The sequence below is a fragment of the Dermochelys coriacea genome, chromosome 1 (genome assembly GCF_009764565.3).
Source record: "Dermochelys coriacea isolate rDerCor1 chromosome 1, rDerCor1.pri.v4, whole genome shotgun sequence".
Taxonomy (NCBI): Eukaryota; Metazoa; Chordata; order Testudines; family Dermochelyidae; genus Dermochelys; species Dermochelys coriacea.
In genome coordinates this window covers 244,717,853-244,743,656 of record NC_050068.2, presented here as the reverse complement: position 1 = coordinate 244,743,656, position 25,804 = coordinate 244,717,853, and the positions used below count along the sequence as shown (strand labels likewise).

The 25,804-nt window shown below is 42.1% G+C and overlaps 1 protein-coding gene across 3 annotated transcripts; it reads left to right on the top strand.

Moving 5' to 3' along the window:
• SINHCAF (SIN3-HDAC complex associated factor) lies at window positions 1–21,350 on the top strand. 3 transcript variants are annotated; one of them, XM_043518218.1, is made up of 7 exons: window positions 23–236; window positions 2,293–2,357; window positions 12,888–13,035; window positions 15,033–15,132; window positions 16,256–16,382; window positions 17,448–17,598; window positions 18,730–21,350. In XM_043518218.1, the coding sequence occupies exons 3-7, from the start codon at window positions 12,908–12,910 to the stop codon at window positions 18,890–18,892; spliced, it is 669 nt and encodes a 222-aa protein (XP_043374153.1). In that variant the 5' UTR covers window positions 23–236; window positions 2,293–2,357; window positions 12,888–12,907; the 3' UTR covers window positions 18,893–21,350. The 3 variants fall into 3 exon arrangements, with proteins under 3 accessions (XP_038243665.1, XP_043374153.1, XP_038243664.1); XM_038387737.2 differs by lacking the exon at window positions 2,293–2,357 and having other exon boundaries at window positions 1–236; XM_038387736.2 differs by lacking the exons at window positions 23–236; window positions 2,293–2,357 and adding an exon at window positions 12,381–12,679.
• The last annotated feature ends 4,454 nt before the right edge of the window (window positions 21,351–25,804 follow it).

The window sequence follows — 25,804 nt, the reverse complement described above, 5'->3', positions numbered from 1 at the left end:
GACAATGGGGCGCGCATGCAGAAGAGCTCGATTGAGTAGAATTGAGCCGTGGGAACGACGCTTGCGCAGAGAGAGGGGGAGGAAAGCGAGCTATGCAAATGAGACTTGACTCTAGGAGCAGTTGCGAGCAGACCCGGGGAGCTGCACAACAAGGTTGCGGACTCTGCAGAGGAGGGGGGAAGCTCATCGCACACAACACACCACGCTATTGATTTGTTGGGGGCTGCGCTTCAGAGGTAAGTGATTTTAATTTTTTTCTCTGCGATTATTTTTTTTTTTTTTCTGAACCAAAAAGTGAGATACCTCTTTGGTTTCAGGGTTCTTGGTTTTTGTTTTTGTTTTTTTTTACCAATCAGCCGTTCTATTCAAGAAAACAAGTTATTTTGGAGGCTGTCTTCTGCTGCAGGGAAAACACTTTCCTGTCCAAAACAGTTTTGACACCCACCGCCCTGTGTGGGGCATCGATTTTTCTTCCTTTTTTTTAAAAAAAAAAAAAAGAATAACTTGAGAAGTATAATTCTAAAAACTAACAGTGTAGTGAACATGCCGATTGCATTGTTCCAGATCCAGCTTCGCACGGGGACTTTCCTTAAAGTGAAATCAAAGTGCTCTCTTCCAAAGAGAGACGGCGAGTTTATTCCTGAAGATATCACTGGAAAAGTGATCCCAGGCAGTGCTGTTGGTTAGAGAAACTGTGTACTCAGTTCAGGGTGTTACCTGGAAATATCAGTTTAAGGGACATTCTTCCAAGAGCTGTAGTAAGGGGGAGTGTATCAAACCGTCGCTTCGTGAATGTTTTGAGTGGCTCAAGAACCCTTTCTTAGTGCTCTTTGTAATGAGGTGGAAGATGTAACGTTCCTTCCAGTTCGTAGGTTCAAGTTAAGTGATTTTGAAAGATGAACGTGGCCTTGTTTGGTTTACTGGGGGACTGGGGCTGAGATTAGCTTGGCCTGGTGTTGGTGCTGCTTTCCAGGTCTGTTGCGGCCCTTTACTGTATGCACGCGGTTTGGTATTATTTGCTCAGCATGGGCGAGAGATACGGACGTGATAATGAGCAAAAGAAGGAACCCGGACGCCTAAATCGCTCGGGATTCCAGAGCCCGTTTGGGCTTTGGAATGGTTGCGAGAGGAACGTTCCATTTTCGAACGTTCTCCGGGACCTTCTACATTTATGTTACTAATTATACACCTGTAGCTTTGTTTTTGAGCGCACAGAAGTTGTTGCGTCGTGAGTGGCAGGGGGCAATCATTGCAGTGTCAATGTACGTTCTCTCTTTTTTTTTTTTTTTTTTTTTTTTTTTGGGGGGGGGGGAGGAATGAGGAAATTGTTCTCTTGATTAGGCTTGTTTTCAGAAGGGATGTCGGATTTAGCACTCAAGTGACCTGAAATGGACCGAAATTGTGTGAGTGCAATCTGACATGACACGTGCTATTAGGTGCGCAGGTTGCAGGCTTGCTTTAGTTTTTAACCTTTTCTATTGCAAATACCTTGTTATCGATCAGAGTGGAGTCCTGTTAGCGTCAGGACAGTGTGACTTTATGGTGATGGCGTCTTGCCACTTTCAAAGCAGAGTGCGAGTGAAAGTAACTGCTTTTCTTGTCTCCTCTTTGTAGTTAAACTGTTTCCAGGTAGAACACAACGGAGTTTGTCTCCGTTTCATGGGGGGCCTGTTTTTTCTGGTCGAACAGGAATCTTACTAGTTAGCGTGATCTTTAAATATCTTAATGCATTCCGCAAAACAGTCGACATATCCTTGATGCTGCACGTAGGCAAAACCAGGCTGAAGGGAAAACAAAGGGCTTGCATGTGCTGCAGGCAGTGGTAGCTCTACAACTGTGTGTCTGCAATCCAGTCTGCTCGCCGAAACACGGACGGTTATTAAACAACAGGGAGAGGACGGCTGGTGGGGGGGGGGGGGAGCTAGGGGGCAAGTGATGCGAGAGATTCGTGTCTGGGGAAGTTTTGAGCTTGACTTTTTGTGTCTAGAAGACTTTGGGGGGAGTTAAAGTTTATGTGCACGCACGCTCCTGTAGGCTACCATGCTGTGAGCAGGGAGGCGGCGTGTTTGTGTCTCTCAAAGCGTGCCGGAGAGAGGAAGCGCCTTTCACTTTTCGGGGTAAAAACTGCCGATTATTCAAAGCCGGGAACGGCCGCTGCTTGCTGCGGGGGGTTGGCGCGGACTCTTTAAAGGGCTCTTGGCGCCGGTGCCTCTGCCGTGTGCGCGCGTGTTTACGGGAGGTCCGTGGCTTCCCCTTTGAAGTCGAACTGTTGCCATGTTTGAATTGCGTCAGGGTGAAGCCATGAGGAACCAGCTCCGGCCCCTCCGCAGCGCTGGCGGCGAGCGGGGTAGGATGAGGCGAGTGAAGGGCCCTGCTGGCCACCACGGGCGCTGTGCGTGTGGGTGAGGGCGCCCCGAGCAGGAGCGAGAGGGCGGCGCGCGCGGAGGGGGGGGGGGCGCTTTCGCCCCCTTTTGTTCTGGCAGAAAACGCTGTGGAGTAACTTTCCCTCGGGGGCTGGGCCGGCGGCTGCAGTTTTGCCCGCTGCCGTCACGCGCCTTTTCCCTGCCAAGGGCGCAGCCGCCCCTAATGCACCTTCCCCAGGCAGCCGGCGCCCTGGGAGACCGCGGCAAAGTAGCGTGGGAGAGGAAAGTGCGCGACTGCCCGCTACGTGCCACCTTTCCCCCAGGCGCGCGTGTGGGCTCGGCTTCGGCAAATCAGTGCCGGCGCCTGTGACCCGATTTCCCTCCACCTGGGTTACAGCCGGCGCCCGGGAGATGGCTCGTGGAAATGTTCCCTTTCCCCCAAGCCGCTTTGCCGGAGCAACCCTCCCCGCCCCCCCCCCGCCTCCAAACTGCTCGTCCTGGGGGGAGGGAAGCCCCCTTTTTTTTAAAGCGAGTTACGTTGCATCGACCGACCTTTGCAGATAAAGAGTTAAAAGGTTGGGGCTGCCTGTTTAAATATCTGGCCGAGGTTGCTGGGGTCCGATTCCAGTTCCCAGGCTTGCCTGCTAGGGTCTCTTCGGTGTTTCGAATGGCCCCTGTGTTAAATTTTGCCCCAGCCCTGAACAGCTTTGAACGGTGCCTTTCCCTTATTAAATGGCAAGCCTGGGCATTTTCGCCGAGTCCTCGTGACGGTGACTGTGTTTTGCAGTGTGCTCTCAGGAACAGACGTCTGTCTTCCCTTAGCACGCTTCATTTTCTCCTTTTTTTTTTTTTTTTTTTTTTTTTTTTTTTAAAAAAAAATCCTCTTGTTTACCTCTGGAAAGGACTTGGTCGCGTTGGGACTCCTATGCCAGCGTGTGCCTGTGACCCTCGTGCTTGTTGTCTACCTGATCATCATGGCCTCTTTGAAAAGTAGGTCGTCTTTGCTGAGGTGACTGGGGGTGGCTGGTCTTTGTTCCAGCAGGCAGTGCTTTTAGTGAGCCGCTGTACACTGGTGCTGAATGTCCCACTGATATTTTTTTTTTTCCTCCTCCCTCTTCACCTTAACTCTAATTCCTCCCTGGTTGGGGCAGGGCTGAAAGACAAAACTTTGCTTGGGTGTTCCTTTTGGTACTGGCACTGGGCAGGCTGCAGGTTAAACATCTGCAGTGATATCCGGGGGAGGTCTGCCATTGACTTCAGTGGGACTAGGATTGCAGTCCTGGCGAAGAATTTTGGTGTTCGGGTTTTTGTTTGGTCTAATTTTGACGGCGAAGTCCTCTTCAAATGATGTGATTCAGTATTCTGCGTTAACTGGCAGAGTTGGTCCAGTAACTACATACTTTTCCATTTTGCCACCAGTGTGTTCTGTGATCAGATTTGGAGTGTCTCTTTACCGCAAGGGTTTTTTTAGGCAGAAAAATAACCATAGAACTCCTTTTTTGTGATACCCCACTTTATATTATTATGCCCATTACAAATCTCTCTTCAGGGGGTTACCAGTTTAGTTGTGGGTTAAAAGCTGAAACAGAACTTCAAGTTAAACTGATTTGTTTAATACAAACAAAATATGAAAAAGTGTGTTAGCATTTCCAGACAAACATATTTATGCCAAATGACATAAGTGTCTGTCTCTCTTTTCTTAGTATGTTCATCCCCAGTTGTATTTCTGAAGCCATTTCTCTTATGGCTCTTCTTGTTTACTTTTTTGCTGTACTATTTAGTTCAGCACAGTACACAGATAGTAAGCAGTGATTAAATCCTGAATTCCTTCTGTATCCAAAGTTTCCCCTGACTGTCTCACTCTCTGTGGGGAGTGTTTTGTTGTCATTGCTCCTACACGTATTTCCCCCCGGCACCTAGATTTTCCTCTATAGATTGCCAGTCCTCTGGGTCCAAATTACATGATATTTGTTATGAATATGCAAATGAAGAAAACTCCGTAGGTTCACTTATTTAACATAGTTTGGCAAGCAGTTGGTCCATAACATGATCTAATTGCGTTGAGGATTTTAAACACCGTAAACCAGCTGACGTATGAAGTGTTGGAAGATGGTTCTATATGCTTTATAGCATTTCATAAGTGAGTTTATTACATATGCAATATGAGTGGCCTGATCTCAGACTTGTATGGTTTTTTTTTTTTCATTTATAGAACGTGTCTTTCAAATAGCTTCTAGGTGCATTTACAGTAAATAACTGGGGAGTGGGGGAGAAGAACCATTAAATGTTATGAGGCCAGACTTTCAAAATTGCTCGAGTGTTTAGCATCCACAGCAGGGGCCAAAGAGTATACTAAAAATGATACAGTCAGAAATGTGTGGGTTTTTTTTTTTGTTTTTTTGTTTTTTCTCCTTTTCCTTTAATTGAGTGCTGGTGAACTGCTTATCCAGACACCAAGCACAGCCCAAGCAGTGGCAGTGGTGTTACATATAGCACTCCCTTCGAAAGGTGAGAGGCTGTATGTAGAGCATGTACATGTAGAGCATGTACAGAGGTATTGTGGCTTGTGCATAGCTAGACCTACCGTACAAGGTCTTACAGGGTTGTTTTTTTTAGTTGGAACAGATTTCATGAGATCCAGAGTACAGTGGGTGCATGAGGTTTCTGACTTCAGTAATGTTGACAGGATTTGGGGCCTGATCCAAAGCCCATCCGAGTAAATGGGAGTCTTTTTTTCTCTCTCTGACTTCTGTGAGCACTGGATTAAGTCCTTGGCTCATAGATAAGGCCCTATTGTCCTCTTATTAAAGCTGATGGTAAAACTGCTGTTGAAGTTAGTTGTGCAGGATCAGGCCTTAGGTGACAAGTGGTGGAATTTTTCAAAAGCACCTAAAGACATTAGACCCCTAGCACCCACTGACAGTGTGTGGGGACTTGTGCTCTGAAGTCCCTCTGTCATGTCTGAAAATCCCCCCGCTCCCCCCCCCGGGCGTGTTAGTTGGCAGATGACTGTCACTTGAGAGCCTGACGTTTGTGGGATTTTACAGATAATTATATTTACTAGACAACTGTGTGTGAAAATGTAACTAAAATTCATGTGAATTAAAACATACTAACGGATAACAAAACCACCTTTAAAACCTTGACAGTCTGGGGCCTTTTATAGTGCATGCTGATGCTGAGCAGTTCTCCCTCTGTCACCAAACGGTTAGCAGGCAGACAAGGGGGTGGGTTCCCATGTGCTATGTAATCATTCATTTTTATCAGCACTTTGTGACTTAACACATTGTTACGCTGGATGAGATTAATAGTTACTAATATTGGCAGTTTCCTTTAAGTCTGAAGCAACAGTTGTTAGTGAGACTTTTCACTGTTGGAAAGCAGGTGCCAGAAGAAACAATAAGTATGTGGTTGGAAGAGGTGGTTTGAAAATTGAGGGGATAACAGAATGGAGGGGCGGCACTCCATTTCACAACTCTCAAGATGGGCTCTCAGATTACCAGATAATATGATGGTGTTGGATCTGTCAGCTCAAAGTCCAAACTGGGGTGGGGGAATTAGATTGCTTAACTAAAAAGGCATTTGTATCGTAAGTAAAGCCCTTTATTTTTTTTAAGACAATTTAAAAAAATCTTCACTGAGCTGCAGTCTCCTCTCAAGTGTACTACTCCTGCTGAAATAGCCACGAGATATGTAATGATCACAAGTGCTCATGACACTGATTTTTCAAATGTCATGTAAAAGACTACACCCCAGACATGCTGCTGAGCCATTGGTTCATTACTGACTCAGATGAGCGTCACTAACTCCACTCATACGATGAAGTGAGCTGTAGCTCACGAAAGCTTATGCTCTAATAAATGGTTTCAGAGTAGCAGCCGTGTTAGTCTGTATTCGCAGAAAGAAAAGGAGTACTTTTGGCACCTTAGAGACTAACACATTTATTAGAGCATAAGCTTTCGTGAGCTACAGCTCACTTCATCGGATGCATGATGAAGTGAGCTGTAGCTCACGAAAGCTTATGCTCTAATAAATGTGTTAGTCTCTAAGGTGCCAAAAGTACTCCTTTTTCTTTTTGCGAATACAGACTAACACGGCTGCTACTCTGAATCCACTCATACAGTGCCTCATGTTTCTCTTGGAGATCTCCCATTCAAGGGTTGACTGGATGTGACTCTGGTTAGGTTACAGGAGGTGATAAAATCATGGCTCAAGTTGGAAGGCTGCAGATGGAACACTTCCCCCCCCCCCCCCACCACATTTTTTCCCTCTGAAAATCCCTGCTTTTGTGCTTTGCACAGCCCTCACCTGCTTTCCTGAGGTGGCAACTTCTTACAAAAGCACCAAAGTGACTTAGGCACTAATTTGCATTTTTAAAATGGCCTAAATAATTTAAGTGCCTCTGTCCCACTGAAAATCAATGAGATGGAGACATCTAGGTGACTTTTGAAAATATTACCCATAATAGTTTTGGCGCAGGCAGTACATACAGGTGGCTCAACCACAGTAAAGAAATGTCAACCATTCTAATTTCATGACAGGGCCATGGGTTTGTCATTTGCATTTCATATATGTTAAAGTTTCATTGAGTTCAGTGAAACATCACGAGCACCGCATTGTTGCAGAGGACTAGCTGCACAGGAGTTAGCATACATGTTCTTGGAGGTAAAAACATTCCAGGTGATCTAGTTTTAACCATTTTAACTTTCCCTGGGCCTCATTGATCATAAAGTACAGCGTTCACAGGGTGAAGTTTCATTATAAAGTGCTGATACAGTACTGACTGCAGAGTACGCTCGAAATATTTCTTGATTTTTTCATCAACACATGTAGTGGGTTTTCTTGTTCCTGCTTTTTTCAGAGGTGTGGGGGGTAGGTGGGCAGATATGAAAAGAATTTATATTTTTATATATATATGAGAGAGAGAGAGAGAGAGTTTCAAGGTTACACACGTCAGATCCTAGTCTCCTCATTTTGTACTGGAGCACTTTTACACTGGTATCTCTCCTTACGTGAAGATTAAAATAGCATTTTTAGTTGACACTAGTTTTCTTGTTTATTTCCTTGGAGCCTTTCCACTTCAGACATATTAAAATACAACTGGTTAAGGCTCAGTTTTAACTTTACAACTCTGTAGTGAAGGTCTCCTTTTGGACGACGCACCTTTTTGGGGTGCGTGATTTCTTTTTCAAGATTCAAAGGCAGATCCTCAGCTGGTGGAAATTAACATAACGTCATTGATTTCAGTGGGACTATACCAGTTTATTCCAGCCAAGGGAGAGGCCTGAAGCATTTACTAGGTAGACTGCACCTCGGCTCATGGCATCATAGGCTGTTTTGGAAGAAGCCATTGTTAACATGTGCAGGTGTGCATTCCAGAGCTTATGGTCTTTCCTTTATTTCAGTGTCTTTTAAGAAAATACTCTTGGATATTTCTCCACTTTATCCATGTGCGGTAGAAATCAGCGTTGAGATTTTGCTGACAGGAGCAGTCTGCATCAATATGTATGGGCCAGATCCTCAGCTGGTGTCAACCAGTGTGATGGCATGGACTTCAGGGCGACTATGGTGCTTTACACCAGCCAAGAATCTAGACCATTGTTGTGGGTCAGAGGAAGAAATCCAGTTAACAGCATGGTTCCTTCTTACTCCTCTCTACCCTTCCAAGTGAAGAATTTGGGCTGCGCAAAGGATGAATGAGAGCAGGGAGGCAGGAATGGAGCAGGTGCCGAGTGTTTAGAATGCCATCCCTCCGCCTTTCAGATAAGCTGCTTTCTTTGTGAAACATCAAAGGAATGTTTTCTCTGCAAGTGTCACAAATTTCAGGTGTGTTTGTTTAGGTATAAAAATGGAATTGTGTACGTTCCTGAGTTCATTGTTTCTATCTTGGAGGTGTCTTTCCCTTCAGCCTCAGTGGTCAAGAAGAATGCGGAAGGAATCTGGAAAGGCAAAAGGAAATGGCTACCCTTTCCCATCTTTCTTTTTTTTAAGAAAGCAACCAACCGAACAACAAATCCCCGAAAGCTAGCTTCTCCTTCCCTTGGGAAGATCAGAGTTCAGAGTTTATTTCCAAGTTGAGGATTGAGGAAAGTTGAGGATTTCACGCACATCTGACACGGCAAGCGTTTCTCTGTGTTCCTGCTTCTCTTGCAGATGTTCATGTCAGCATCAACTTCTACAGAGGGAACTCTGATCCCCAATTCTTGTCCTGACCCATCTATAAGAGGCCATAACTTTGTGTGTGGTGTAGGCTAGCTTTGTGCCCAGCCATGCATAGATGTGCAAAAAGTCTTTGGTTCCCCTATCTCATGGGCTGACCCCAGATCTGTTAGGCAGAAGGGGCTCTGCTTCCTGAAAGTGTTTCTTATGATGCTAGCCTTCTGAAAAGGGGTGAGGTGTTGGCCCTGTGCCCCTCTTATATCACCCCATGCTCAGCTGGCAGAATTGCAGAGGAGAGGGCACCCTGCATCCTTTCAGATTGTGTCCGAGTTGCTGCTGAGCAAGAATTCAAGTAGATGAAGTAGGGGGAGTGCAGCTCCATCTTCTTTGCTAAAAGCAAAGGGGGAAACTCCCGCAGGTCTCCCTCCTGTGTGGCTAGTACAGTGGGCCTTCCCACACCTGCTTCAGTCTACTTCAGCCACTGCTCCTGGAATACAAATGTGTTTTCCCCCCAAGAGATCTAGGAGGAATCCTGCCTTGCCTCTGCCAGAATTCCTTCCTGCATAGCATTCCCTTCTGACTCCCACATGGCTGGTAGGTTAAAAGACGCAATCTGATGTATAAGTGGATTTAATATAGCGGGCCAAATCCTCAGCTGGTGAAAACTGATGTAGCTCCTTTGACTTCAGGGGAGTTGTACCTTTTTACAGCCATTCAGAATGGATACATTTCAGTCTGCATGTTCAAGGCCAGATCCTCAGCCAGTGTAGATGCTGTGCCGATTTTCACTAGCTGAAGATCTAACCCAAGGTTTCTCATTTGGGATCCTAAGATACAAAACTTTACAAGATAAATCTTTTAAGGTCCTAGTTGTGCAGTCTTTAAGCATGCCTCACTCCCATAGAAACTAGGTGTCAGCAATGACTGGGCACATAATTTATGGCTTAGAATGGAAATGAAGACACTGCTTTAAGTATAGCAATGCTGGTCAGCGCCCTTAGACTCCAATGTGATCTATATTGGCTTTAAATTCATCAGCTGACAGTATGTTTAGTGTATAGTGTTCAAATGGCAACTGTGTGGATTAAATGTGACTCTGCCCTGACGCCTTCCATTTATAACACTGCATTTGGACACAGTTGTCAGAGAGAAATCTGTTTTATTTGTGGTTTCTCTAGTAATTTTTTCTCAATCCAGGAATGATGTATGGTGATACTGTTGCTGTCCATTCATCAGCTGGGAAACAGATGGCGCTAGTTTTCCTTCTATTGAAATTTTGGTGCTGAAAAGCTGTGCCTGTGAGAATGGAAGCAACAATCCCACAACAGAATATTTACTATAAATATCTGATGCGAATCCTTGTTCAAGTGTTAATTGTAAAATGGTGATTCTTGTCCCACTACAGTATAAATACTTGGTAGTAGCTGAGACATTCCCCATTTCCTAGAGACTCAAGCTTACAGATGTTCCCCAAGTGAACAATCAAGACAAATTTCCAAGACTAGTTCCCCGTCCCTCCTGTAAAGATAAAGGTGTTTGCTACCTGGGTTATTAGGTTCACCAGTGGGACTGAAGTACCAGCAGCTAGTACCAGACTTTGTAAAGTAAAGCACCATACTGGAGACTAAACATTGAGTTGCCATAAATGAAACTTAAAATAACTCTTACAAACTCCCAGGTGAATATAATCGCTGACCATCTCAAAAGGCTTTGTTAAATACTGTACTGTCAAGAGACTGTCTCTTTTTGAAGGGGTACATAGAATGGTAACAAAATATATATTCTGCATGTCTGCTTATATAACTCCTTAGTGCCTGGAGTCGTGTGTGTGTTTTTTGTCCCCTGCCCCACACCCACAAAAAAAAATATGCATCTTGTTAATCAAGGGAGACTAACTGGACCATACTTGGCCATGTATAATGCCCATTGTCTCTACATTGTCGTAATGGGAAGACAGACTAAATCTTTATTTGTGTTTTGTCTTGCTGCCCTTCTTGTCTTCACAACTCGCATTTCATGGAACCAGATTTTCCTCTCTTTTGCCAGAAATTACCCAGTACTTCAACTGGCTAAATGCCACTGGAGACGTATTTGTGCAAGAGCCAAGTAGTAGTTTTGAGTTTAACCAACCCTTGACAAGCCATTCAGGTCATTGGCCAGAACACTCGCCCAGTTTTCCTCAGGCCTTCATCCTGCAAAGTACTGCTGGATGGCAGAGAGCCCTCTTGCAGTGAACCTGAGTGGCTCAGATGTGGTGGGGCAGGATTTTGGGAGCCTTTGCTGGAGATGTGCACATCTGTGAATGGCAGAGCCCAGGTCATAGGAGCTCCTGTGTCAGGTTAGCACACCAGAATTTGAGAAAAAGGCTGGTGGATCAGCGGTTTCTATTCTTCCTTCACAGAAGTGAGTGAGTGGCTCAAAGCCAAGTGCAGCCCTGAGGCTAGAGTGATGGCTATGCAATGGGCTTGGTTGGGTGGAGAGAGCAGTGGAGACTGCTTTTGTTGTAACCCTGGAGGAATTCCTCAGTGTGCCTGCTTGGGCTGTGAGCAGGAACCAGGCTTTGGGCCTTAGGCAATTTCAGGCTGTCTTCCTGCAGAGTCAAGAAGGCAGCGCTTTGTAAGTCGCATTTGAGGACTTGCCTCCTGGAGTGTAGGGGCTTGAAACCTCATCTTTGTTGAAAATGAATGTTTGGATTCTATAGGCTCGAATGGTGAAGTCCCTGAGACCTGGCAGGGAGTTTCCCCTTGCCACTGATGAATGGGCAAGTGGTTTTGTCAAACCCAGCTCTTTGGAGCCTAGATTCTGTCTTCCTATGTGTTTTGTATAGCACCTAGCACCTGAGTCTGATTGGTGGCGTTGGGTGCTACTGCAGCAGAAATAATTAATCTGGTTTAATGAACTACACCAAAATATAAACCATTTTGTTTAGTTTTAAGCTGCTAAAAAAAACAGTTACTGTTTAGGTGGTTTGTGTGAGAGTGTTTTTGTTTTATACAAGACTCCAAATCCTGGACTTCTCCATTGGGGTCTAGAAGTGCTGTTGGTTAGCTTAAACCCTACTGCGATGTCTTCCTCCAGATCCTGTTAAAGAGAGAGCCATAAGAGCCTATGTGGGGCTGGAACTACTTACAGTGGGGTGAAAGCCCTCTACACGCAGATGAATAACACCAGGCCTAGGCTGTCAGTTTGCAGCTCTCTCGCAGCACCTGTTAATTTGCCTGGTTTTCCTCCAAATAATCTTCTGGCTTATGATGGAGTCTCTGACAATGTAATCACTTGGTGTCTTGGTTTGATGATAAAAAACAAAAACTCTTGGACATTATCTTGTTTGTGTCATCTTTTCTTTTTCTGGTTCTATAAATTGACTCTGTTGCAGCTGAGAGATCCTGCCTGTTGAACCTTCCTGCTACTAAGCAGCTATTCCTTTCCTGTGTATTTTGGCTGCTTGTTGACCTTGACGATAAGCAGTAGAGGGCAAACCATGCTCTCTAAACAGGGCTGTGTAAGCCAAAGTTACAGCACTGTTTAAAAGAGAACTCTTTTTGAAATGGTACCTCTGTGTTTGACGGACTAGTTACAATTTTTGGATGTGGCCTGTAAAAACTAGTTTTGCATTAAGGCCCTGAGCCAGCTAATAGCTTAAGCATGTGTGTAACTTTGAGCACTGGAATGGAGCTACTCAAATGCTTAACGTCATCATGCATGTTAAGTGCTTTGCCAGATTAGAGCCCAAGTACTGGAAAGTAACTGGGAGATGAGGGCAACAATATCTTGGGGCTCCCCTTTTATTGTTTTTCAGGGACTCCAAAAAATGAGCTTAGACATAAAAAGTAGTTTTCTAACTAGAAGCCAACAGATACCTCCAATTGCACATTACCTGCATCCATAGTGTACTTCAGTTTTACTGGTAGTGGTATGCAAGCTAGAGAGCCACAGTTTAGTTTGAAGTGCTGTGCAGTTAGGAAAAACTTGTAAACTGAATACATTTGTTGTGGAGTCACTGAGCATCAGTAAAGAGGGAACCCCACCATGGCGTTTCTAGAGTGGCTCTTTAGAGTTGAAGAATTTTTTTTATGGGACCTTGTTACATGTCTGGGTTTGCTTAATACCCTCTGCTTTGGGGTGCAAGAGACATCAACTATTTGTGCTTGACAAAGGTAAGCATATTCTGAACACCTGTCCTCCTAAGAGGCACTGCAAAATAGTGACACTGCATACCTAAGCAATTCCCCCTGAATGTTGCCTGTTCTGGACTGTGATGTAACATTCGTTTGCAAAGTTGCACATGAAGCTGCTCCTCCCTTTAAATTATCCTTGAGCTGTATCTTGAAGTGATAACAATGACAGTTTCTGCTTGTTCTACAGGCTCCAGCAGAGAAGAAAAGATGTTTGGTTTCCATAAACCAAAGATGTACCGGAGTATAGAGGGTTGCTGTATCTGCAGAGCAAAGTCTTCCAGCTCTCGTTTCACTGATAGTAAACGATATGAAAAAGACTTCCAGAATTGCTTTGGGTAAGATCCCCTGCTATTCAAAATTGGGTTTACATTTTAGTTGGTCGGGATTTCAGTCTCTAAGCATGAAAAGTTATCAGCCTCACTCAAAGCAAGGTACTGAAGGCTCTGACCAGAATCAGGCCTAGTGTAGTCTTCAGCTTCCTCATACTTCTACCATGAGGGGCAGGCAACATTGGGCTAGATCCTCAGTTGGTGTAAATCAGCACAGCACCATTGACTTTAGTCTACCTCAGCTGAGGACCTGGCCTATGCCATCTGGTTCTCTATTTCAAAGTGCTATCAAATCAGAGTGGAAACACTTTGCACTTGCTTTTCACAGGTGTAAATTGCTGCACAAGGTGTAAAAGAATGCAGAGGTCAGGCCCATGGAGTTTTTCTGAGTTGTAAAACCTTAGATAGCTAAATAAATACTTTTTATTTCTTCCCTAGTAAATATCTTTAAAAGTCCAAACAGGTTTTGTGAGTAGCTGTCATTGTTCTGGATAATCCTATCAATCTGTGGGAATGTTGCCTCTCTCAGTGGAGGGGAGGAGTCTACTATCTTAATGGTAGTTTTCCAGCCCAGTGCTGTGTAAAGTAAGCCTGAAGAATTTGCTTTCCTATTAAAAAGCATTGGAAATTAGGAAGTTTCAAAGCCCTGGTGCGCGACATTGTATTACTTAAAAATAATTAATTGAACAGTAGGTTTAACAACTCTCTTTAGTATTTTGGAACTACCTTACAAGAAGCTTGAAACTCTTTCAATCTTACTTTGCCTAACCAAATTGTCAAAGAAGCAAGTTCCTGCTTGACAGCTCCTAATTATTTCTTTAACACTTTTTTTTTTTTTTTTTTTTAGTGATTTACTTTGTAATTAGCCATAGCAATTAGAATCTCTCTCTTGTTGCACTAACTTTTCATAAGTATTTATTCTGGAAAAATGTTCTATCATATTTCTCCAGCTTCCCCTTTTCAACCCAGTTTGCTTAGCTATTATGAGCTTTTTAGGCCACACTCCTGGGAAGACTTATGCCTGTGATTAATTTTACTCACGATTGGTCTCATTGGCAACACTAGCACTACTCACATGTTAAAAATTATTCACTTGAGTGATTCTCTGTAGGATCAGGCCTTTTTGCTTTTCTTGTATTTCTTTGTCTAGAAATGATTTTTCCCAAGAGTCTTTATAGTGACTTCTACTGACTGCTGTCTCTTTACATTTAAAAAAAAAAAAAAAAGTGGCTGCATATCTGCATGCTTGCTTGCTGCTTGCCTTGGCTAAAGGAAGGCTGTGCCACAGTCTACTGCATTTTTATTTAAACTGGAGTTTTGAAGCTTGCAGTATGCTATATGCTTTTATATTTATGCTTTATTCAGTGTGATTTGGCAAGGTAGAACCTGCAGTCATGCACTGGGCTGTCAAAGAATGTCTTATCTAACCCAGACACGTCATTAACTTCTATAGTATTTCAAAGTCCTTTACTTAACTATCTGAAAAAAAAAAATTCCATAATCTAGCTCCTTCTTTAAATATTTTTGGAATGATTCAACTGTAGGGGAAACATTTTGTAATAAGCTTGTTGAAAGCAAACAAGTGGAGTCTTTATGCCAATGTTTACAAGTTGTTGGGCTGTGCACAGAGCACCTATAGAGTTCAGCAGGTGTGCAGCACATGGAACTCTTACAGGATCAGAGCTTTTATTTCAAATTATATGAAACGTTCAAGAGCTGAGTGGAGTGTTCATCAGATCACTTAGGATTACTTCAAAACGAACTTTTAAAGGGATGAAGTTTGTTCTAGTACAGTTGGGCCAAGATTCTCCAAAATGTTGAGCACTTTTCTGTAGGGTAAGCACTTTTAAAGGTGTCTCAAGTTGGACATTCAAAAAAAGTGAGGTACCAAAAATCACTAGTCACTTTGGAAAATCTTGGTCTGAAAATCTATTGTCTCTGTCTTTATACTAATTGGGTTGATTACAAGAGGCTAAATAATAAACAGGGTCTTCTCTTGTCAGGCTCCATGAAGTCCGCTCAGGAGACATCTGCAATGCGTGTGTCCTTTTGGTGAAAAGATGGAAAAAACTGCCAGCAGGATCAAAGAAAAACTGGAATCACGTTAGTTGGCTATTTTTTCCCCTCTGTAATTCATAGTCCCCTTCTATCCATTCCACTAGAGAGATGCTGTCAAATGTTCTTTCTTCACTCCTCAGCACCTGTAAAAGCTGCTCTGAACTTTCTGAAGTGTGGCTATTCCCTGCCTTCAGCTGGCTTACTTGTGCAAGATACAAGTGATTGTTGGAGACAGTTCTCTTCTTACCCCCCTCATTTTCGCATGCTCATAAATTTCTCCAGAATCCTCCCTTGAGACTAAACATTCCAGACTCGGCCTCAGCCTAAAGATGAATTTTTTTGGAAAGTTTGAACAAGCAAGGTGACTTAAGTAACACATAAATCAGCTTGGCTTAGTGAAATACTTTAAAATGACTAAAAGAAAAGGAGTACTTGTGGCACCTTAGAGACTAACAAATTTATTAGAGCATAAGCTTTCGTGAGCTACAGCTCACTTCATCGGATGCATCCGATGAAGTGAGCTGTAGCTCACGAAAGCTTATGCTCTAATAAATTTGTTAGTCTCTAAGGTGCCACAAGTACTCCTTTTCTTTTTGCGAATACAGACTAACACGGCTGCTACTCTGAAACCTTTAAAATGACTGTGTCGCACAGTCATTCCCACTCTCTGATTTGATATATTAATCTGCTCTGGCCCTAGGGTTGAAAAGAGAGACAGGTTTTTTTGTGTGGGGGAGTTTGGCCATCAATCTTTCCAGGAGAGATTTTGACGGTAACAAGGGAGCTAAACCTGCCGTTCATTGCTTGGGGCTTGCCTAAACACACAAGTTAGGGTAAATTGATTTTAAAACCTGTGGAGATACTCTTCTGTTAGTTTAAATGACCTTCATTTAAAGGCGTGAGCTAAACTGAAGCCTTTTATACACAAGAAAGTTGCAATGGTTTAACTAAAGCTGTTGTTTTACACCCGTTTTAGTTTCTCATGTAGACTAGGCCTGATATAAGCCAAGTTGAAATGAGTGTCAACACACAAAGTTGTACAAGTGAACTAAATTGGTTTAAAATTACAACTTTGATTAGACCAGAGCAGCTTTATCTGTAGGTCAGGCCATAGCTCTGATAGAGAATTGTGGGCAGAGGGAATTAAATGTATCATGCTGTCTTTCAGGTGGTGGATGCAAGGGCTGGACCCAGTCTTAAAACAACGCTGAAACCAAAGAAAATGAAAACTCTTTCTGGAAGCAGAATAAAGAGCAATCAAATCAGCAAACTGCAAAAGGAATTCAAACGGCACAGTAAGTGGACGTAGAGTTTTAGGAAGGCAGTTTATTGCCAAAATAGCTAATTGTTAATTTGCCTAATTGGATACTGTCCAATGCATCCAGTTTTTTTTAGTGAGAAAATGTATGCTTATTTAACTCTTTCATCCTTGACTTATTTGAGGGTGGAGTTAGGAGGAGTTTGGGGGGAAAACATGACGTACATCTGAGCTGGGTGGCTCAGGACGGGGAAGTTGCAGATGCCAGGAAATGAGTTGGATTGAGGGAGAAAGCACTTTGATTCTAAGCCTCTGATTTCAGTGATTTGTAACTGTCCCAGAAAATAACTTCTTGGGCAGAAGTTTCATAGATGCTAGATACTGAAAAGACCTAGTAAAGTTATCACATGTGTGTGTGCGCTTTGTGTAGTGTAATTTTCAGTGTCTCAAAGGATGGATTTCAGCCACTCCTAGGCAACAACCGTGATGTCAGCCCTCTTGTGCTATTCACTGTACACACCCGCAGTCAGAAAAAACCCTTGAAGTCCAAGGCCCAGATTGTGCAAAAACTTACCTGCACACTTAACTTTGCACATTATGAGTAGTCTCACTGATGAGCGTAAGTCTTTGTAGGATCAAAGAAAGTATTATCCCCATTTTACAGATGGGGAAACTGAGTCACAGAGGGCAAAATCCTGGCCTCATGAGAAGTCAGTAGTTTTGCCACTCTGTTTTTTGTTTTGCAATGGGGCCTGGATTTCACCCATGAGATTGAAGTGACTTGCCCCTGGTCACACCAGAAATGTGTGGTGGATCTAGGAACTGAATCCAGAGCCTTCTGAGTGCTACTCCATGTCTTACCCCAAGATCATCCTTTTCCTTCATGAAACATTTCTATAATGTTGACAGATGATCATCTCTGAGACTTTGAAAGTGCCAACTGAGAGAAGCAATTGTCAGCTTTTTGTAATATTCTTGCTGGCCAGAATAGTGCTGCTTGTATCAGACTTTTTCCCCAGTCTGGGGGGAGGCAAGAAACTAGTGCACCCAATGGAGTCTTCTGTTTTGTTTTGTTTTTTTTTTTTGTTTTTTTCCCCTGTAGACTCTGATGCCCACAGCACCACCTCAAGTGCCTCCCCAGCTCAGTCTCCTTGTTACAGTAACCAGTCTGATGATGGCTCTGACACTGAGATGAGCCCTGGGTCCAGCAGAACACCAGTCTTCTCCTTTTTAGATCTCACCTACTGGAAAAGGTAAAAAGCAATAAAACACATCTGTGCAGCCAGCAATTCATCTTAATTACAAGGCTTTCTGTTCTGTTTCCTCAGCAATTAAACAGCATTCGCAAACAGCTGATGACAAACGTGGCATTTTAAGGATGTGGCATAAGTAATTTTAACAGTACAGAAAGTATGGATTTGGACTTGGAGAGAAATAATGGTTTTGCCTCTTATTTTACATTTGGTCTCTGCATATGTAATGTCAGATACAGTTAGTTCATAATGTCTTGTTGACAGTTAGACATTTTATAACTGACCATGATCATGGTCAGAAGAAACTTAGGGGTGAAGAAACTGTAAGATTTTTTTTTTCCCAGTGTTGCAGAAATTTTTATGATTTTGCTACACACTGTAAATGCACCAATCCCTTGTTCAGCTACTTTTCAAATTGAAATGGCTGTGATTTCATTGCCTAGTTAAATTCATGGAGGATAGGTCCATTAATGGCTATTAGCCAGGATGCTGTCCCTAGCCTCTGTTTGCCAGAAGCTGGGAATGGGCAACAGGGCATGGATCACGTGATTACCTGTTCTGTTCGTTCTTCTGGGGCACCTGGCATTGGTCACTGTTGCAAGACAGGATACTGGGATAGATGGACCTTTGGTCTGACCCAGAATGGCCATTCTTATGTTCTTTAAGTTGGCCTCTTACAGGTACACTTTGTCAAATACAGTTCGGCAAAGAAGCAGCTGTGTGTGTGTTTCTGTGTTACTAGAGGTAGCAAAGTAGTAGACCTACACTTAGGCTGAGATGATTTTTAAAGCAGTCTATGGATTTCGCGCACACAATTTTTGTTTATTTTTCTTATTGGCCTTTTCTCTTTGTCCTTGTGATTTTTGTTTTGTTTGTGTGTGGTGGTGGTGTTTTATGATGGAAGGAAACTTTTCCCAGAACTGAAATGGGTCTGAATCTCTTAGGCCCCATAAAAATGCTTATCACCATGATATCCAAGTGGCCCTGGAGGTTGTAAACTGTAGCGTCCTGGTCCTATTAAAATAACTTTTTGTGTTTCTGTAACTAAACTTCTGGGTGTATATGTATGTTTGTTTATATATAAAATTGTGTCTGCATTTCTCTTCCTACCCCACCTTTTCCCTCCCCCAGGCAAAAAGTTTGCTGTGGAATAATTTACAAAGGGCGTTTCGGGGAAGTCCTCATAGACACTCATCTCTTCAAACCTTGCTGTAGCAATAAGAAGTCAGCGACTGAGAAGCCTGAACAACAGGGACCACAATCTCCAGCCATCTCCAACCAGGAAGAATGGTGACTTCCTTGGCTAACTGTAGGGAGGTGTATACGGAGCCTCTTATTCTCTGGAAAATGCTAGAAAGTGACCCTTTGTTCACTATGGACACCTGCTATGCTGCCAAAAGACTATTCCTTAGAACTGTTATGGTGTTTTTACTGCTACGATTCCACAAACTCTCAAGTCGGTTTTTATCTTTTCAGAAAGACTACATAATATTTAAGATACCATGGAACACTTAGCAAAGCTGAATGCTGCTGCGAGGTTGTCTTTAAGGGCTTTTTGTTTTTGTTTCTTTCCCCTACCCATCCCTTCCATGAACGAACTTTTGAGGGTGGGTTTTGTTGTATAATAAAGTGTATGTAGTTAATATTTCTGTACTGAGAGAAGCAGTGGTTGTGTCAGGCATTTTTTAAGTTGATAAACACCCTCCCCAACCAGAGAGAATATTTCATTTGATATGTGTGATTCAGTGACATGGACTTATACATAGACGTGTTTAATTCTTTACAATATTTTCATTTGTGTGTATTTTAAAAGGTGTGGAGAGCTAAACCTGTACTACTGACATTTTAACTAAGACAAATAGTTTCATCATTCCTGTATTGCAAGGCCAGGTAATGGCAGACACCAGTAATGTGAGCAATGCTAGTGCAAGAAGACCTAAATGTTAAATATTCAAGAAGAGTGGAGAGAAGGCACACCGTCTAGACACCTGTATAGAACCTCCCAGTTCCTCCTTAGCTAAGAACTGAATGCAGTAAACCAATAAATGACAACTCAAAAGCAAGCACTGGGGCTTGTGCAGTACTGGCATGTGATTAGATTGAGAGATGGACCATGGAGGCCGCCTTGGGTCCAGATTAGGTGTAGATTTGGGGTTGGAATTGTTGAATTCTCACAGGATGCTCTGCCATTTCTAGGCCCCTTCCTGGTTTTGGACATGACACAGAACCAAAGCCATAGTGTGGGAGGCCAGCTTTCTGTCCCAGGAATTGAAACAAAACAATCCAAGCATAAAATTCAGTGGGGTTCAGATTCCTGTTTTGGACCCTTACGGTCTTGTGAACTTTTATGCATGTTTATACTGCAATCCCAGGTTGTGATTTAATCCAGCTAGCTCTGGTACCCGAGCAGTGAAGCTGTGACAGCGTGACTCCACAGGGCTGTCCAACTGAGTGGCTGCCCGGGATCCCAGGCAGCCTTGTACAGCCCTCACTGAAGCCCATGCTGCCACATCTACACTGCTATTGGTACCCAAGTTAGCTAGAGCAAAGCTAGCTGGGTACATCCATGAGCTGCAGTCACATCTTGTCATTGCAGTATAGACATGCCCTGTGTATTTTACACACATGCACACTGGACCTATTGTAAATTCTGTAAGTGCTGTTAAAAATTACTCCATTCTAAATAGAGGCAGCTCTGTGTGCATGTGATTGGCAAAACAAATCCTATGCACATTCCTGGTAAAACTTGTATGCAAATGATTGTGGCACTGCTTTATGCTCCGACTTTTGTCTTTAGGGTAAAAAAAGCTTCCTCAATGAGTGTGCTGCCGTCTTAGCTCCTGGTTGTTTCATGTTACCTTTATGAAGATGTAACTTACACAATGTGGGAAGTGGACTTTTTTGATCTTTGGGGATATTCTGCAATGGGCTGCTAGAAACTTGAGTTTTCTTCTGTTTGTCTTTACTATTAAATTTTGGTGGGAAGGCTGAGGGTTGGTTTGTAAGCAAATTTCAATGCAAGCTCTCTTTCTGAAAGGCAAACATTCAGGGGATGAAAATAGAGCTACAGAAAGTGTTCCCCAATCCTCCCCCACCCTCAAAGCAGAAAGTTAGTGTTGGGTTTTGGGGGTTTTTTTTGTGTGGGGTTTTTTTTTTTTTTTTTTTTTCCCCCTTCTATTATATAAATAAAATTTCTTAGTGGGATGTCAGGGAAAATGGAGATTTGTTTTAGTCCCCCCTCTTTTGTTTTTTTTCCCCGTAAATACATTAACTAAAATCTAAAGGGAGGATAAAACTACATAGTGTACCTTCTCCTGCAATCAAATGGACTCTTAGAATGGCTGCTTTGCTAAGTCTGTCTCCAAAGACTCATGAAGAGTCTCAGCCAGCTGTATCTACACACCAACTTACATTTGAGTTAGTCTCAATGATTTTTTTATACTTATCGCTGCAGTACTGGTGGTAGGATGTGCTATAATGTGGATCATCTCTACTTCTGTATTTATTTATTTATTGCTAGATTTCAACCATAGACTGCTTCCCCTCCTCCTCCCATCTCTTCCTTTCCCTGTAGTAATGCAAGATGAACTGTCTGTAGTCATGCACTTTGTATTAATGTATTAGAAATCTATGGAACCTGTTTTGTACTTTTTTTAATACTGTCCATACACTTGTAATCCAAACTTTTTTTTTTACTAGGGTAATGAATAAATTTAGACTTATTTAGAAAAATAAAGCATTTTTCTTCTGGATTTGTTTGAACTCTGCCCTGTAATGAGATTTCCTTACACAGCACAGCCAGTGCATGGTTCATTTTAAGCAAGCTTACTAGAGAAGAGACTGAAAGATAATTCTCTGCTCTGAAACAAGGAAACTCTTACTGAACTTTGGAAGAAAAAAGTGGGTCAGGGAAAGGATGCAGTGTCTAGACAGATAGGGGTGGCTCAGTGCTTTATTGGCAGAACTTCCCTTCAAGGTTGGGTTTGTACTTAGTAGGAATCCCTGTGCTGGAAACTGGTGGAGTTGATGATGCTTTTGAGTTCCTAATATGCTTGCAATCTGTATTGCTCACCAGGATTCAGAGGCCAGCTGAAACAGCATTAAGGGTTTGAAGCTAAGGCCCAGGTCCTCAAAGGTATTTTGGCACCTACCTCACATAAGTTTCAATGGGCGTTAAGCATCTAAGTATGCTTGAGGACGTGGGCCTATTTGATTTCAAAACTATTGAAACCTGGAATGTGGTGATCTCCTGTTTTTGTGAGAGGAGAATTGGGAGGAGACCTTCAGTTGGTATGAAACAGCATGGTCCCATTTTCTTTAATGGATTTACACTGAGGGTCTGGCCATTTGTGTTGTATAAAAAAAAATGAAAGTGAAACATTTGAGTGGAAGTTCTTTGGACTTGCTTGGTATCCCTAGGTAATCCCAAGGAGATGAAGACCCTTGGGGCATATACATGTGAATTTCTGAAAGGAATAAATTGACTAATTCTTATTATATTGTCAAATTAGAATTGGTAGACAAAGGGCCCAGATGCTCTCCACTCACTCCCACTCTCAGGAATTAACACATGCTAATTCCTTTCATTTTGTTTTATAAGGTGCTTCTGCTGCATCATTGTAACCTTAAATTCTATATAATCCCAAAATCCTGAGAACATCACTCTAATGAATGTTGTGTATTACTAAGAATCTAATCCACCCAGTGGAGGTGTGTCTGGGCAAAGGTAGAAGTCATTTCAGTGAGAAAACGGGAGATAAGGCCACAATGAAGACAAAATGCCAAAACAGGCCTTTGGAATGAAAGATGAAGGAGTGCAACTGCATGCAATACTAGATTTCTTGATAAATGCCCTGGGGAAAGGGCTTTGAGACCTGAACAGTTAAAGCTATCATAATGCAAATTGAAAGTCTATTCAAACACTATCCAATACAATAATTATACAAAACAAAAAGCCCCCACAACCCAAAAAACCACACTTTCAGAAAGTGTTTTCAAGCCTTTTTTTAAATGCATAACTCAGCCAATCACTGTGTCCCAGGGGAGAGAGTTCCAGACCTAAGAATCAAGGGCTCTTACAAAATAAGGCCCTGCCCCCTGACAGGTATATGTTATGGGGTTATTAATGCTATTACTGATTTACAATTCACTACAACTTAACCCCCTGCTCTTACATAGCACTTTTCTCAATAGATCTCAAAGTGCTTTTTCAAAGGAACTCTGTATCCTTATCCCCATTTTACAGAGGGGCAAGCTGAGACAGTGAGAGGTGACGTGACTTGGTCTGATGCCGCCCAACAACAGAACTGGGAATAGAACCTGAGTCTCAGTCCACCCACTGGGCCGCACTGCCAATGGAGAAAAGAAAAAAACCCAAATACGTTTTTGTATAATGATGCACACAGAGCTAGTTCTGATTTGTATGCTGCAAAGATTTTTAGATGCCAGTTACAGTACTGAGCATTTCAGGTTAGAATGCATTTATTGTGGTGTGATCCTAGCCACATTGATGGGATTGCCATGTTAAAACCATTCTATTTCAGTATGCATTAGGAAATGGGTTGAGGGCTCAATATAAATGTGTCCCATGGTGAGTAAATTGATCACTGTATTAAGCATATCTAAAATGTGCCACTGATAGGTAAATATCTTACCCAATGTACTACAATGCCTCTCAGAGTAGCTTTTATTTTGTATTACAATTGACACCCTTGAGTTCTGCTGATGCTATAAAGGTAGATATACTAGGTAAATCTACTATTTGCATGATGTATAAAGAGTAGATGTTAATGGGAAATATCCTGACATATAAAGCAGCTGCATTTTTATGAATTTAAAATATATATACAGCGTGCCAATAACATTTGATACAATTTATAGTGAGTTTTTTAACCCAATACATTTAATTCTGGGGTTTACTTTGGGGATTTTTTTTTAAAGGTATCAACTGGTTGCCATTAATAACAAACTACTAATAAAATCACCATTTTCAAACTACTAAGAAAATCATTAGCACTGGGTAAACTTTGTAGGCTGTAACTTTTATTCCCCACAAAATGCAGGTTTGGGTCAACCAAAACATTTCACAAATTCATGTCGAATTAACTAGATCGTTTAAATTGAAAAATGAAAAAACCCCAAAATAAATGAAAAAATCAATGCTTTGTTTTGACATTTTTGAAACAAATGTTTTGGTTTTACAATTCAAAGCAACTTTTTATTTTGAAATTTACTTCAATTTTATTTATTTATTTTATTTTTAAAGTTAAAGCTCAAAGCATGAGAAATGCTCGACTCAAAGCAATTCTTTTTTTGTTTCAGTTTGCTGAAAGTTTTAAAAAGCATTGTTTCAGGTCAACCCAAATTATTGTTTTTGGAACAGCCAGCAACCATAAATATCAGTTATTCTCACAGCTTTGCTTTTTACTCCCTCTCTCTTATTATCCTGTGCAATAATAGCTGGGTTGAGATGCAGTGGCAATACCCTGATATATTTAGCTGAATAAAAAAGGCCCAGCACTAAGGCCCCTTTACACTATCCTAGCAGTACATTTACACCCAATTTAAGGACCCCCTACACTATTAGAGCAGAGTAAATGAGAATCCATTCCTGTCACCACCTCTATGTCAAAACTGAGTAGAGAAATGGCAGAACCTACCGCTGAAATCTCATCCATAGGCTTGGCAAGTTAAAAAAAATTTTTTTTTTTAAAACAGAGCACTCTCTCTTGTCAGACTTTTCATTGGGCATCAGACATTTTGGATGTTAAGTGTTTTCAAAATGAATGCAATTATTACTGATTTTCAAGTAATTTGAAGTACCCTTATACTGGAGAAAACTATAACATGGATGGAGAAGATTTTGTGTATCAGAGAGTATTTCAGAATATAAGCAAAGTGCAGGTTGCCAAATAATTGACATATAAGGTAAGAGCAATAACCTCCCAGTGTGAATAGGTGCTCTTTGTGCCATCAATAACTTTTTCCCTGCAAAAAGTAATTACAAACCTGTCCTGGCCTAATGTCACTCATTTTCATAACTTTTAAGTCCAGAAGGGGCATTATGATCCAGCCTCATCTGTTGCATAACACAGACCATAGAACTTCATCCAGTGGTTTCTGCATGAAGCCTAGAATTTCTGGGAACTTTTACTGGAATGGATAAATCAATTCATCCTTTACTGTGTAATTCTCTGAAGCCAGTGTATAGATGATCTCAATAGTCATGAAAATTAACTGGGTTCATAAAACTACTTGCTTGGTTGGGAGATAAATTGATAACTCTTCATTGTATGAACAGTAAATTGGGTGGCTGAGGAACAGAAGTGTGTGTGTGGGGGGGAGAGGTGTGAAGAAGAGGGCTTTAACTACTATGTACATATCGCTATTATGTATTTTCACTGTTTGAAAACCCACCCGTGAACATTAGACACCATAAACTGTTACGGTTGCAGTTCTGCTAATGACCACAAGGTGATGCTGTTCTCATAGGATCCCCGAAGTGTCACCAGGGCTTTTTTATTTTTCTCTTCTAATTTCAGCAAATTCTCCCAAGTGATTTGTCACAAGGTTGTTTTTCCCTTAAAAGAGAATGACGTGAAAAGTTGAAATCAGGGTTTCTCAAACTATTGATTCCTGCATGGAGTTTTAGAAAAAATATCTAGGCTCCCTCTGATACAACATGTCTATACAGGAAAGTGTAGGATAAGGGGAGGGGTTTTACACACACTGACATACCCTGATTGCCCAAAAGACAAGGCATATTTTGGAAGTATATTTTAAACATGTGGACAGGACAGCCAGCCAGTTAATTGTTCTTTCTGGGTCATGACTCATTTGCACTCAGGACTTTGCAAAAGTTGTGAGTCATCTGTTGACTATTCAGTACTATATACTTTGCTTTCAATAAACAGTTCTGCTTCTGAATGAGTGAGAAATAAAACCTTCCTTTTTTTCTGCCTGTTTTTTTCCTGGACTTGCCTCCCAAGGAAGCAGATTGAGCAATATTGTATTAGAGAGCAGATATTGCAAGTGAGCACATTTCAAAGTCAGAACTGCATATTCCTTCTGAATAGCCAGCCAGCTCAGATGGCCAGTGTATATGGAGGCAGAGCTATGGCCCTGCCTGCTCCTCTGCCCTCTCTGTCATCTTTCCAAATCTGCTTCCCAAAGGCCCCTATTCCGGATAGCATTCCTATGCAAGAAA